The sequence below is a fragment of the Solea senegalensis genome, linkage group LG1 (genome assembly GCF_019176455.1).
Source record: "Solea senegalensis isolate Sse05_10M linkage group LG1, IFAPA_SoseM_1, whole genome shotgun sequence".
In the NCBI taxonomy this organism is placed as follows: domain Eukaryota; kingdom Metazoa; phylum Chordata; class Actinopteri; order Pleuronectiformes; family Soleidae; genus Solea; species Solea senegalensis.
In genome coordinates this window covers 14,357,809-14,372,817 of record NC_058021.1, presented here as the reverse complement: position 1 = coordinate 14,372,817, position 15,009 = coordinate 14,357,809, and the positions used below count along the sequence as shown (strand labels likewise).

The window sequence follows — 15,009 nt, the reverse complement described above, 5'->3', positions numbered from 1 at the left end:
AAATGAACGTCGAGTGTGTTCACGTAAGCGCTGTATTGACATTCATACGCTTCTCCACAGGACAACAAGGTGAATGGCGTGACCGATTCCACGCGGATCATGGGCTACTCCTTCCTCTACCCATCAGTCATCCCTTGTCCCTATGTGCAAACAGTCACACTCAGATCCGAGGACGAGTTCTTCATCGTAGGCAGCCGTGGCCTGTGGGATACTGTGTCTCCCACTGAGGCTGTAGAAGCTGTTCGAAATGTCCCGGATGGCCTTGCTGCGGCTAAGAAGCTTTGCACACTAGCACAGGGCTACGGTTGCACCGACAGCCTTAGCGCTGTTGTTGTCCAGCTCAGTGTGAGTGAGGACTGCTGCTCGTGCTGCTGTTCCGAGCCTCCCCAGCCGCCACCGAGCCCTGGCTTGGGCACGTATCCCTCGTCGTCCTCTGCGATCAAGGAGCGTCCCTCAGACGGATCCCTACCTGTGCCCCCTTCCTCCTGCAGTGAAATCAGCAGTGAAATCAGCACCAGTGAGATGAGCAGTGAAGTGGGCTCCACTGCCTCGTCCGATGAACCGCCGCAGAGCTCCTTGGTGCTGCTGCATGACCAGCCGCACCATCCGCACCTCCACCTGCATCATCCGGCTCACTTGCTGTCCTTACAGCACCAGCAGGCCCACGCCACCTCTCAGCCCTGTCAGTACCTGTTCCCAGGCTCAGAGCTGCCCTCTGCCCGCAGCTGCTGTGCCCTACACCCTGCCTGCTTAGCGGGTTCCTTCCAGCGGCAGCTATCTAGTGCCACATTCTCCAGTGGGCTGGACAGCGAGGACGAGGAGCCCATCGCGGGTGTTTTCTCTAATGGGAGCCGTGTGGAAGTGGAGGCGGATGTCCACTGCCTCAAAGCAGAGATCTCCTCTTCCTCCACCTCCTCCTCCTCATCTCCGCAAACGTCATCCACCAGCCAGGAGCGCACCTTACTGACTCTTCTTCCACCGCCGCCGCCGCCGCCGTGTACCCCAGAGCCGCTGGACGAAGGGGTTGACATGAGCCTCGGGGAGGTTGAGAATGGGTTAGAGAGGGATGAGTCATGGCAGGGAGGTGGGGATGGAGGAAAGTTAGCAGGGAAGAGGAGGGTTAACGGGTCAGTGGCGTGCCAGGAAAAGAGTCACAACCTCATTGAGGTGGCTGCTGATGCTCCCTCAAAGAAACCCGGAGGCTACTTCACTGCTCCTGCCCAGCCTGACCCCGATGACCAGTTCATCATCCCCCCTGAGCTGGAGGAGGAGGTGAAGGAAATCATGAAGCAGCATCAGCAGAAACAGCAGAAGTCTTCGGGGACCGATCAGCCCATGGACTATTACGACACCCCTCTCTGAGCAGCAACACCGACTGCAGCCTCATCTCCCTTCCAGTGGTGGCAGCATGCACAAAAAAAAAAAGTCCACATCAACCGCTCTGATTTTTACCCGGTCACAAAACACAGTGCGTTTCTTTTTCCCTCATGAGGCTTTCGCTGCACATGAAAGCCTGAAGCTCTACACAGCCTTATCCTCGAAAGAACCATGAAGTTGGAACTGCTACGCCGGTTTTTACTGAGACAAATCATAGAATAAAATGAGCAAACGAGCCCTTTAATGATACTTAACCCTCTTGAAAAGTCAAAGCTTGTGGACACAGCTTTGGACGTCTATGATCTCGCCCTTCTCGATGACTGGAATCTTTTTTTTTCTTTCTTTGATTTTCTTTTTTTTTTTACGAGACAACCAGCTGAGTATGTTATTGACACTAGTCTCTTTGCAATAGCATTAGTTCACCACAACACTTGTTAATATTGATAACAATTTAATGTTTTTTTTTTTGTTTTGTTTTGTAAGAACTTACCATATCTTTTAATGTGAAAGCGGCAACGTTGCTGGAAGAACTTTTTTGAAAACGGAGACGCATAATCTTTTTATTATCAGTGAACTTTGTTGAATGGTACACTAGTAATACCACACTTAACTGTTGTAGATAGGGCACTTAAAATACTGTTTTTCTTCAGTAAATCATGGCTCTTGTCCTGTAAAATGGCATAGATTTTTTTGTAGAAAATTTAAATACTAACTCCTAGGAGTTGCATACTCTTTATGGTGACTCAGTCACTTTTTTACTAATCTTCTCTGAGAGAAATGGTGATTTTGTTCCCCCCCCATGATTGTAAATAAGAGAAATGTTGTATACTGATGCTTTTAAAAGGAACTGCGTACGTGTATGTCAGTGAGAGGGAGGATGACATGTGGTTCGCCAAGAGATTGCTGTGATGGAGGTGTCACTAACATTGAATTACATGAAGTAGACCCACAAATATGAAACACAGACACACACAAATGTTTATGTGCAATTGAAATATGGCATTCCATAAAATAGACCGTCATTGTATCGAATGAACACTAATTGACATATCTTTGCATGCATGCACTTACAGTACACACACACACACACGGACACACAGCTAACATTAGCCCTCCTCCCCCCCTCACCTCCCCCCCCCACTGTTATCACTGGCATGACTGTGTCAAGTTCAGTAATACGAGCAAATTATATCCACATGGAAAAGTGACAACATAAATGTTCCTGTCTTTGGTATAATAATAAATTTTAAATTTGTGAATATAATTCTTCCAGTCTGGGTCTTGTTTTTGTGCCTGTGTCGTAAAGAAATGCATATGAAACGAAAGTTTTTAAAAGCAGTTTTATTTAGTACAATAACATTCTCATTCCCTCTGTAGTGGTGTTACTGTGAATGACCAGAAGGGGGCAATCTCGCATAATGTGACAAGTTGAACTGGAGTGAAATCTTAAGCCAAAGCAATGTATCATGAGCATTTCATTGGAAGTGGTGAATTGTTTTGCTTCAGTTTGCAGCTTTATTCCGGTACAGTTTCTATGTGGCGTGGATGTTTGACATGTTAAAGCCGCCGTCGTCGCGTTTCTTGTACTTCTTCTTCACGCAGAGGACGCTGACTATCGTGACCACCATCATGACTCCCAGCACAGACAGAGAAGTGGCCAGTGCGAGCGTGGTCTTATCCATGAGGGTGCCCTTATACTGACAGCCATCTCCGTAGTACCACCAGTCATCACCCACTGCACATCTGGAACAACAAATGAGTAAAGTAGTAGTGAAAATATACTGTATATCAAGATGAAATGTTGTTCTGGTTTGTATCCAAATCCAAAAGAAATGTTTACTTCCAGAAGAAATAGAACAATATATGCAACAAGGAATGGAAAATATGCTTATTTGTCTTTGTTCAAAGATAACTCTTAAGGTAACAAAATGGTAACACATGTTTTGTACAAATTAAGCAAACACCTTTGAGAATGTGACATATTAATGAAATCTTCCTAGAATTAGGAGCAGTGGGCAGCCACTGAGCAACACCCAGAGAGCAATGGAGGTTGGGTACTTTGCTCAGGGGTACCCCAGCCCTTTCATTGCCTTAGTAGGGACTCAAACCAGCAACCTTTCAAGTTCCTTTTCCACTTGGCCATGGGCGGCCCAAAGCTGCAATTTTTTATTACCTCTTGAAAAAGGACCAATTTGTAATAGACAGTTTTTTGGCAGAGATACTACTACTACTTTTACGACTGTATAATACTTAGTGAGTTTCTAACATTACATAAGTATAAAGTATTTTGCAGTCCCAGAATAAGCCTTTTATATGTATATTTTTTATTTATGGAGATACATGTTATGTGCCCGATCAGACAGAACCAGCCACAGCATGTGTTTCGTGTCTTGTAGCGGAAGCTTAGTACGCAAAGAAAAAAAACATCCTGTCTGGTATGCGGGGGGCGGGGGACGGGGGGGTCACAGTAGTTTCCTGACATGTGTGGGAAAAGAAGGGGGTGAGGGGGTGCAGTCATCTGTTGTTTACAATCAGCGCCCTCACCACGAGATGTGACTAATTCCTCTCACACAGTCGACCTTTAAGAACGGCGGAGTAGTGGGTGCGTTCAGAAACGTCCTCACCTGCAGGCAGCTTTCCCTTCATCCACCACACAGATGCCGTCATTCTGACACTGAACATTGAGACAGACGTCTGGGGGTGTGACCGCGCCAGTGGACGATGGAGTGGGGGTGGTGGTGATGGGGATGGGGGTGGTGATGGTGGCAGGAGGTGTAGTTGGCTGGGTCTGGGTCTGGGTCAGATGTGACACATCTGAAAATGGAAGAGGGAGGCATTGATGAACATGAAATAAACAGGCAGCGATTGGATTACATGACTGACTGGTGTTTAGATCCACTGCTTAGTTCTCTTTGGGTAGTAAACCTTTCATGTTTGGACACAGTAGAGGATTCATATGTCACACGTATCTGGTGCTTTTACCCTCCATTGACAGGAGAAATATGGCGTCCCCTCCCTTGATGAAATCCCTGCTCTTGGCTCTGAGGTGCGTGAGATACACCGGGGTTCCGGAGCTTGGTCCTCGGAAGTACTTGGATCCGTCTGCTTCTGTGACTTCATGCCCCACCTTACGTGGGTCATCCCAGAAAAATGTGTCAGAGCCTGTTTTAAAAAGACGTTAAAAGGGTGTGTGAATGTTGTATTACAGCAAATAATGTTTTTCCCAAAGATTGTCTGAGAGGTATGATCTTTCTGCACCTGATACTTTCATGTTGGGGTCAGTGGTCACACTGCGCTGGTTAGACATGCGCTTTTGGATGTGTGGGTGCTGGTCCATAAGCATCATGGTTATCTGTTTCCAGGGGCAGGGCCATTTCTGCCCGGTATCGCCTTCACGGGCCACTAGATGAGCGTAGGCCGACAGCTCACCAGGGTATCCTGCCTTTCCACTGGGGTACAGCTTCATTTGGAAAGTGTAACCTTCCTTTGAGGTAAACGGCGGGCTGAAGATAGAAGTGTTTACTGGAGTATTGTCTATAACGTGACCGAAGTTCTTCACGCGCCATATAAACTCCGGGCAGGTGGTCTCAGAAAGGTTGATGTCATCCAGCGATAGTCCGCCTGCTGGCAGCCCGGTGCCTTCCTTGCACCCTTCAAAGACAACACGAAACTTTGTTTTCACATCCAGACTGACGTGGTGCAGCTGCCACAGCTCCTGAGGGGATCCTGTTACAACAAGACAGAATTGATTTACCAGCACAATGACAATACCAAGATTTTGAGCAGTAACGGGATTTCCCAATCGTCACCTTCTATGGTCTTGATAAAGCGTAGAGTTCCGTTGGGGTGTGCTTTGTCATACTCTCGGATGTAGATCTTCAGTTTGTCGCTGGGGCCGGCGCTGTTGTAGTAGAAGAACTGCAGACACTGGTAACCTCTCTTGGGGTAAAGGAGTCTGCTTTCAAGCAGTGCCGTGTCCCCAGTTTTGGCTGTGCCAGTGTTGAAGTGCATGAAATATCCAGAGCCTGAGGATCCAAATATTACTGGATTATCCCCATGTGTCTACATGTAAACAGTATAGCAAGTAGTGTATAGCTCTTTTTCTAATTTATGGTAATCCTCATGTCCTGACAGCATAACACATGTGTCTAAGGAATAATTGGCTCATGGGTCTGTCTGAACTTAAAGAGTTGGTCTACTAGATCTGGATCTGAATATTGTTGAGTGTCATGTCAGTGAAGGTTCTCAGTCCAGCTATAGGCGACTGGACTCGCTTGAGTTGAACACATTTCACCTCTCATCCAAGAAGCTTCTTCATATCTGACTCGTTTTAACTAGTTATCTTATCTTTTTACTCTAGCCTTTAACCATCTCCTTTTTATTCCACCCCGTGTTGCGTTTCATCTACATTTTTAGTTCATTTTAAAGTTAGAACAGGTTTTTTTCTGAACCTCTTGAAACTATAGACTTTTCCTTTTCCTTCCACCCTGTGTTGTGTTTTATTGTTGTCCTTTTATTGTGAAGCCCTTTGAGCTGCAATCCTTGTATGAAAGATGCTATACAAATAAAGTTTATTCGTGTTGGGATATAAATCAGGTTGCTGGTCAACAAGTGAGTCACAGTAACATGGCAGGGAATGTGCGTTGTGATTAAAATACCTTAGGAAAGTCTTACTGAACATCCAGGTTTATATTTAGAATCCACTTAAATGTTCTTCTTCGTGTTCTTTGCAGCTATGAAATTGTCTCACTTTACTTGCACCGTGTGCTTCTTCTGCCTCACCTTTCCATACTCCACACAGACCAACAAAACAACACACTGCTGTACCGAAAGAAAGCGAGAGAGTCGCACAGACTCATACAGAGAGGGTAACGTGGAGCCGTTTGGCTTTAATCAGCATTGTGTGTGTCATCTGACCATGGTTTAGAATAAAACATTTGTTGTGCCGTGTGCTATGCCACACACAGTGATTCTCACCAGTGCATTTGCCCATGTTAGAGTGGTCCTTGTCAGGCCCTCCAGCAGCTTTGTCCAGCCTGACCCATTCTGCCTTGTCTCCCTGTCCCTGGATCATACCACAGATGTTCTCACGTTCAAAGTCACATGAGTCCAGGAAGGTGGAACCCTGAGCTAGGAAAACAGGGCAAGGACTTTGAACAGCTATAAACTAAATCGCACATAACAGAAACATTCATGCGGATTCACAGATAAGCCATGTGAGTGACATCTTGCAGGAATAGAATTTGAATTGAAAACAGTAAGAGTACTCATTCTTACTGCAGTTGTAGAGGCGGCTCAGCTTAAGCAGGTCGCTGTCACTGAACTCCATACGCTGGCCGATGACATCACTGAAAGCAGAGATCTTGGTGATGATGGTGGGCTCGCTGCCGTTGCGAAAGGCGTTTTTACTGTAGTGCATCATGGAGCCGTAGTCGTACGGGACGCCCAGTGAGCTGGAGGTGGTGTCATTATAGGTATTGAAGTTGTGTCCTTTACCTGTAGTCGAATAACAGTGTTTAATTCATTGTCACATTCTGCAAAATAAGTTGTTTTTCAATGCCTGACACGTTTCGCTGAAAGTTTGCTGCGGTTAAAGTAATAAATTCAGTAATCGCAGCCATTAACAGATCTGACTTATCAACAATCAAATGAGCAGAGGTCAATAAAGCTGTGATACACTTCTTATCTATATGAAGATGTTTATGTTTATGACTCGTGTAACCAAAGCAATGCTGGATGAACTCCTTTCATTTGACTGTAACGTCACGTAATCATGCATATGCAAATATGGAATCATGACAGAGAATGGACAGCATTCAAGTTATTGGCAACTCTGTGGCGAGAAGGTTCCATACCCTCTGAGATGCGATCCCACATGATTCTGACATAGTCGTCGCGGTCCGCCCTCGACTGCTCATGCCAGAAACCCAACGCATGAAGGAACTCATGTTCAATGGTGGCAATGCGGTCACAGTTTTTTCCTATAGATAATCTTTGCTTCCCAACTTTCCTGTTTCCCACAGAGGAGAAACAACTTTTTTTGGGGGGCGGGGTGGGAAAGACAACAACAAAAAAACAGATCAAATATTCTGCCATCTAGGACATGCAATGTTGCAATGATAGAATAACGCATGCAATCTTTCACAAAGTAAAGCAAACCCGTCTTTTCATCTGAGCAGACCATTAAAAAAAAAAGTAAGCGACTCTCTCTGTCTCACCCGCCTCCTTTGAAGATCGAAATGTAGTTGGCCTCGCCGCTCCAAGGCTTGAAGTCAATGCAGCTCTTTAGCCGGTACTGCTCAAAGGCCTTCAGAATCACACCTTTTGCATTGATCTCTGCAGAGTAGATAAGTCAGTTCTTTTTAAATGAAGAATGCATAAACTTGTAAATCTTTCAAATTCCCCTGTCAAGTCGGGCTGTAATTTTGCATGTATTTCACAAAAGACCTCTGGTGGATATGTGAGAGCCTTTAAAGTCAGTCAAGTTCACGTGTCTCTGACTCACTACCTCAGTTGTAAGTGGGTAAATATCAAACACATGGTATGGAGTTGGGTTGTGGATTTGTACTGAAGCACTTTCTATTTCTATTTTTCTCTCCTTTAATTTGAGTTCCTTTGGGGGTTGTCTTCACACAATCCACTACTTTTCATGTACTATAAATAGGACAAAATAGTTATTGCATAGTCCATTCATTCATTCATTCATATGCCATTTACTTTCTTGAGATTAACTTTATATTTATGTTCATTTTCTGTCGAGAACTATGCTCTCACATGATGACTCCTTATTCTGTGTTTGGATTTTAATCTTTGTTATGGAGGCAGAACATAAACCCAGTTTGAGATGTATTATATTTATTCATATTCCTTATCATTGTGGGAAACATTACTGTGGTTCTTCCAAATGATCTGCTGGTTCAAGTTTCTCTTGATGACTTGAGAAATAATATCCTTTCCTCTGACATCATTAAAAGACGTGGATGTAGAAAAGCATTTAAGTGATTGAAAATATACAAATGAATGAATTCAATCTTTAATTTCCCCTTCATTTCCTCCTACTGTATATGCCATATGTATGAAATTATGTGATGCAATGTTGCAGAAAGATGTCGACAGGAAGCCGCGTTGATGAATTAATTCACGTTTCATGGACAAGGGGTGAGATTAAATCAAGTTTTAGACTTCCTCTCACACCTTTTCAAACACAAGAAGAACGTGAATGGTTTGATTTGCTTGTGAATTGGCCGTTTGCTCTTCTTTACGTTCGAAAACGACCAAATAAATGACCGTAAATTGCTCTTTGAACAAACACTCTTACCCAAGTCATCTTCCATGTAGTATGGGATCGTCTTTGGCCACCTGTACTCGTCCCCTATTATGGAATTCCGAGTCTGCCTCTTGAGTGGTCAATAAAAGCAATCACAGGGACAGTAATGGCTTAATGAGTGTGTACAAAATGCGATCGTGCGGAAATGATAAACATTCAAATAAATGAACAGACCTCATCAAGGACAATGTCTCCCTCAAAAAGACCCAGTCCAGCTTCTGTAGTGTCCACACACACACAAAACAGTGTATTTGCAGTGAACTGAATATTAATCACGTCTCCAGCAAAATTGCCCTTTTATAATCTGCGTACCGTCATTTATGTCAAAAATGTCAAGGTCCTGTCCGCTGTCCACATCATAGTCTGTGACAGAGACGAAGGATTTAAGTCGTTAAAAGAAGTTAAACTTCAACTTGAGCCTCACTTTGTGTTAAAGAAACATTTACCTGGTATTTGTGCTGTGGGCTAAAACAAAACACAAAGGAAAGTAAGAAATGTTACACATGCAATTCTTTAAAAAAAAAAATCAAAAATAGATCACGTTTTCTAGTTAACAGCAACAAACAGATTATATACATGGCTCACCGAACAAAGCGTCAGGCCACAAAGGATGCAAACAACGTGAAGAACAAGTAAACCCGTGGGTCTTCCTGCCATCTTCTGAGACAGCAAGGGACACGTACCGATCTCCGACTCTCTCGATGCAATAATTGAAGACTTTGCAGGTAATAACATCAAATAGATGAGTTCTCGGGTCAATGATTGACAGAGCCGTAAAAGGTCCAAGTTGCACAACAACAACTTCAATCTGCTTTGCTATCTGTTAAAAAATCTTTACACATTTGCAGATTAGCCCGAGTGAACGAGTAAACCTGGGGGCAGCCCGACAGCCACGCAGTCGACTAAAAAAAGCACTGAATTAGTTGGATTCCAACAAACAAATATAATCACAGGCCACACATTATTATTATTATTATTATAATAAGGTACACATGTCGACTCGTTTTGAAACCAGTCTGGTCATTCCCTTCTGACCTCTGACCTCAACAAGATATTTCTACCCAGAGAAATGCTGCTCTTTCTGGACCATCCTAAACCCTAAAGACGACAGTGCATGACAGTCCCTGTGGATCAGCAGTTTCTGAGATACTCAAACCGCCATCGGTCACCACCAGCTTTGCCACATTCAAGTTACCTGTATGGATCCATTTAGAAAAAGGTGTCTATATAGATGTACCTGACCTTTGACCGTTTATGCCCGTATGTCAGATTCAAAACACAGAGCCACACGGTGCAGTGGTTAGCACTCTTGCCTTCGCAGCAAGAAGACCCAGGTTCGCGACCCCGGGCTGAAGAATTCTTTCTTTCTTTCTGAATGGAGTTGGCATGTTCTCCGTGTGTGGGTTTCCTCCCACAAAAACATGCAATATGGGGATTAGATAAATTGGACACTAAATTGATCAGGTGTAAGTGCATGGTTGTTTATCGCCATGTGGCCCCATGATGGACTGGCGACCTTTCCAGGGTGTACCCACCCCCTGCGACCCTCATGTGGAGGATAAAGCGGTTGAAATTGGACGGATGGATAATCAAGAAACCCCACTCCCTTATTTACTTTGTCCGTTCTGCAGTTACAAACCAATCCCCAGTTCTCTGTTCGACAAGGACACATTTCATGCTGAAGTTTAGCCTCAACAGCAGAACTTTATAGAAAATACATTGTGTTATTTTCCTTTTCAGATGTCAGATCGGAGAAATATCAAGTCTTCTATGATGATGTGCATATAAAAGAGGTCGTCTGTTATTATGACTCATTCATTTTGCCCATTATTAGTCGAGTCGAAGTAGGACAATCAAACACAGCTGCCACATTCAAGCAAACCTTGCGTGCGTTGGTGGTTTTGTGTATTACGCGTCGGTGATTACTTATTGATATTTCCAGTCCCTTCCTTTATATTACTTAAAACACGTCTGCTTATATAGATGATATATAGATGGAACTAATGGAGGTGAACTGATGTGGTTCAGGCTCACATTTCTCCCTGTGATTTCACACAAAATTTGAGAATAATGCAGCGCGGTTTGAATCTTGAGGGAACGTTCTGGTTCGTCTGTTCTCGCTAAGTCTGAGACATTTGTAAATTGTGTTATAGGACATGCTACCTTTGAATTCATCTGAATCAGCTTTACCCTTTTCCTATGACTGAATTGAGTTCTGATTTCTGGTTCATAATGGAATATAGAACTGCAGGGTATTTGCCATGTAGGTTCCCTCTTATTTTCTGTATCCATATCTACAGAGATTCCTTTTTTTCCTTTTCAGAATATGGAGTCCACTTTTGAAATGCTCTTGTGGAATACACACGAATGTTGCTAATTCACATGGAATTTAACACCATAGTAATTGCAAAAGGTGTTGAAAAATGTTTACGCAAAGACATTTTGGACTTTGTAAGTTCTTGTTATGAATGCATATGAGGAAAGGAAAAACAAGCCATGCTTTTTTGTCAAAAAGTATTATTATAACCAAGGCTTATTCATTTCGCCACTTGCATTTACAGTATAACGTTACCTGGTTTTGAGAACTTCCTGTCTTTTAGAAAAGTATAAATATCAGGGATATTCAAGTGCATTTCTCCCTCATCAATATGTTCTAACATTCAAACGTTCATAACTGTATTGTAATGTGAGGGGATCATGTCAACACATGGAATGGTTAAAATAACCTGTGAAATAAGTTTAGTAAATGAGATTAAGAGAATAGTAACACTTCTGATTGCTCCCTGGTGTAATAGCACTGATTTTTATTTGATTTTCCTGAAAAGTGATATTTTTTCTCTAACATGAGAAACCACCCATTTTTTACTTAGTCATAGATAAAACAGATGGACATTAAAACACTGTACTCAACACCATACAGCTGTTATGACACTTTAAAGTGAACCCACCATCTTCATTCTCCGCCACTGGGGATTGGTACTTCACAGCTTCACAGTCAGGACTCAGTGGATTTATGAACCTGAACTGTCAAACTCTAATGGCTGCTTTGAAAGATCCATGCAAGATGTTGACCTGCTGGAAAAAGACTATCAAATACTCAAAATCATACAGATGTCTCTCAGTGTCTCCTCCACACACCTGAATCCACATCTGGATCCCCAACAACATCTTATAATATCTTCCTTGGGCCATTATATAGTATACAAAAAATAAAAGTCCTCCATGTTCATATATGGGACGACTGAATAAATGTCCACCCGACGCCGTGTGAAGCTACAAATTAGCAACATTCTTCAAAAAGTCCTGGTTATTTCAGCTGATCTGCCTGTGGCTCTTTAGTCCAGCGCGTGGCAGCATGAGTGAGAGTGCTTTGCAGCAGATTCATTGCTCTGGGGTCCAGAGGGGAAAAAAAAAAAAAATTGCTGAATGGATCAAACTCAACATGCCGGTTGTATATGGAGAGTTTGAAATGTGGCAACATGTGCAGCACTTTAAAATGTTTCAACGTTCTATGGCCGAGTTTTCTGATTGATTTCACATCAGTAATGTCTGTCCTACATAAATGATCGAGAGGAGACTCTTATTTTGCCAGAGGACATACAGTACCGCTCCATTAAAACCAGAATGCATATTCCACTATGTAATGGAATTATTCTTTTTTTTACCGTTTGCCCTGGTGTGACCTTTTATAATATGTGCTCCCTTGCTTCGATTCATACACGGGACACTGTCTCTTTTTGATATCAGTGCCCACTCTGTTCACTCTTGTTTCCTTTGCTCAAGGACAGACGATAATCACACACACACACACACACTTTTCTCTCACACTGTATAAGACATTGTTGATTTTCAAGGCTCTTTGTGAGTACAATGTGTGGTGTTCATGTTCTGTACGACGGTTACGTCCTCTTTTGCAAAGAGGAAACTTGTGACGGACAAGTCACAAGTTTTTGCTTCTCAAGTCTTTATTTGGGGATCTCAACTACAGCAAAAAGAAGCTTTTATTCATACCTCCTCATACCTGAGGCAAGCAAGGCTTTACATGGACTATTCCATTAACTAGAAGGTTAGCAAAGGGCCCGTTCTGTATTTTTGCTCCATCTATTACGGTTATACTGCAGGTGAAATAAACAAGAAGACGAAGAAGAAGCAGATTTGAAATGACAGAAACGACACAAACGAAGTAAATGTAATCTTGCACCGTTCATAAGCAAAAGCACAGAAAGGCACACTGCGCGTGCACAAACACATTACCGATCATTTGTTTCAGGAAAAGGCAGGCAATTAATATTCCGCCCAATCCTCCCTCATCATTAGCACCTGCACGAGGAAACGCTCCTGGTGACACAGAGCTGGTGTTAAATGCTGGTCCTGTATTCCTATTTGGACCACTTTGATGTCCGCACTGCATTTAACCTCCTCGTGGACGTTCATTTCAATATAGCCCTCAGACACCGTCACAATTAAATCTTTGACGTCACCATCACACACTGAATTGGGCTTTCAGCTCAGGATTTTTGTTTCAAGTGTGTGTGTGTGTGTAAGAAAGAAGAGTTTCCGGTGGCAGGCATGCCAATATTTCCACTGTGTGTAATTCTTTTGAAGATAATTCATGCCTATACTTTCAAGGTGTGACAAATTGGATTGTTTCCCTTTCCGCATTTGCTGTGACAAATTCAAAATTATTTTTCTTCAACTCCTCCACAGGTGCCTTTGACCCACCGTGACTGATTGATTTTTATGTTTGTGTGAGAATTTGAACATCACCGCGGGCCAAATGCACACAATTGAAAAAAGGTGTGTTTACAAGGAGGGACATGGACAAGAATCCCATAGACCATCACAGTGTGCCGAGCACAATAGGGGCCACGTTACTAACGACACCTGTGTTTGGAACAAGGTTGCTCAAACCATTTTTAATTTAAATTCCAATGAAGTCAATGGAACAGCGCAAGGTTTCCAAAGATTAAACATTACTGTCTATCCATCGTCCTTTGGTGCACAGGAGTTGCAGGAGACGACAGTGGACAAGAGGAAGAGGAAGCGCAGGAAAAAAACAGCCATAAGCTGCATGTGAGCTGGACTAAATGAAGTAAAACCCCACATTGAACCACCTCCCCACTGTGCTGCGTCTCATATTAAAAGTACGTCACACTGAATTATAGGGGGATGTGCCTAAGGTGAAGGAAACACATTATAAATGGAGTCGTATTTCTTTTGCATACAGAGTAAAAAAAATGTTTTTCAAATTGCCATGTTTAAATGTAGCAAATGAACAGTATCTCACTTAGAGGACTCCAAAATTATTGTTGTTCAAACAGAGAACACATTTACATACATGGATGAGGGCGGGCTGTAATAATCCCATCACACACACATGATGCTACAATAGAAATTAATGGATTAATAATCACAACTGTTTTTCTGATCGTTTGAGTTTTCAGATATTTAATATTCCTACAGCACTTGACCCTTTTCTGGCATAAACGCTGACCTTGTCAGGAACAGTAGACCCTAAGGAGACCCCCGTTTAAAGGAGAAATAACCTTATTTCCAAGGAACTGGTTAGGTTAAGGCTAAGATTTCATAGGTTACGGTTAGGTTTGTTTAGGTTCTCTTAAGGAGAGTGGCTGCGCAAACCTGTGTGTATGTGTGACGTAATTAATTGATTAGAGCTGCCCACAGTTGGTGGGATCTGTAGCTTGCAGTGCAGCCTCCTGCTTCCACTCAGTGTGATCGCTGCTGGGAGAAGAGCGCGCATCACTGGCACAGAAATGAAACGTGGTTGAAAAGTGATATTTGGGAAACTTACTGGGACCCTTCATTGGATCAAGTTGGTCGCCGAGGTAAGGAATCTGTGTTAGTCCATGAAGGTGTGGTGTTGGAATGTGCGCAGATATGTGCTCCAATTCTAGAAACATTTGTGACAACCTCACAATGTCTCGTTCTGTTGTGAAACAGAGACATTACCCTGAAGCCCTCAAACACTCGAGCAGGAAAGCGCTTTTGGGTGACTTTTGCGCTTTTACGCACGGAGCCATTCAAATTTCATTTACTACTCAAGTCAGGATGCTTTTTGTTTCATATTTTTTTTTACGACATAATATTAAAGGCTAATCTAAAGTATTAATTGTTGCCCAAACCGGTTTTGTTTTGTTATCCGTTTCACCAATGCACGTTTCTTGCACAGATACAATTGCAAATGTTTTTTCATGTATGGCCAGACAGTGACCGATTATTATTATCTATGAGGGAGATGAGCAGAATGCTTATCATCATCATCATCATCAAATAATCTTAATCTG

The 15,009-nt window shown here is 42.9% G+C and overlaps 2 protein-coding genes across 2 annotated transcripts in view; one reads left to right on the top strand and one right to left on the bottom strand.

Moving 5' to 3' along the window:
* The window catches only part of phlpp1 (PH domain and leucine rich repeat protein phosphatase 1), a 39,595-nt gene extending 36,954 nt beyond the window's left edge, over nucleotides 1-2,641 (top strand). Inside the window, exon 17 of the mRNA XM_044028248.1 lies at nucleotides 61-2,641. Within this exon, the coding sequence (XP_043884183.1) occupies nucleotides 61-1,362 (1,302 nt within the window). The 3' untranslated portion in view covers nucleotides 1,363-2,641. The remainder of the gene's footprint in view (nucleotides 1-60) is intronic.
* A 61-nt stretch (nucleotides 2,642-2,702) lies between these two features.
* mep1bb (meprin A subunit beta b) lies at nucleotides 2,703-9,432 on the bottom strand. The gene is made up of 14 exons (XM_044025517.1): nucleotides 9,290-9,432; nucleotides 9,151-9,169; nucleotides 9,017-9,067; nucleotides 8,879-8,922; nucleotides 8,696-8,774; nucleotides 7,596-7,713; nucleotides 7,233-7,411; nucleotides 6,655-6,873; nucleotides 6,355-6,507; nucleotides 5,187-5,402; nucleotides 4,636-5,103; nucleotides 4,360-4,539; nucleotides 4,002-4,191; nucleotides 2,703-3,120 (listed from the first exon to the last, which is right to left on the bottom strand). Exons 1-14 carry the CDS (start codon nucleotides 9,359-9,361, stop codon nucleotides 2,910-2,912), a joined length of 2,199 nt encoding a protein of 732 aa, XP_043881452.1. The 5' UTR covers nucleotides 9,362-9,432; the 3' UTR covers nucleotides 2,703-2,909.
* Nucleotides 9,433-15,009: the final 5,577 nt, after the last annotated feature.

Coding starts and splice junctions, on each gene's coding strand:
- mep1bb (XM_044025517.1), bottom strand. CDS start 9,361: ATGGCAGGAAGACCCACGGGTTTACTTGTTCTTCACGTTGTTTGCATC. Junction 7,714..8,695: donor CTACATGGAAGATGACTTGG/GTAAGAGTGTTT, acceptor TCTACTCTGCAG/AGATCAATGCAAAAGGTGTG. Junction 6,508..6,654: donor GAGCCGCCTCTACAACTGCA/GTAAGAATGAGT, acceptor CTGTTTTCCTAG/CTCAGGGTTCCACCTTCCTG.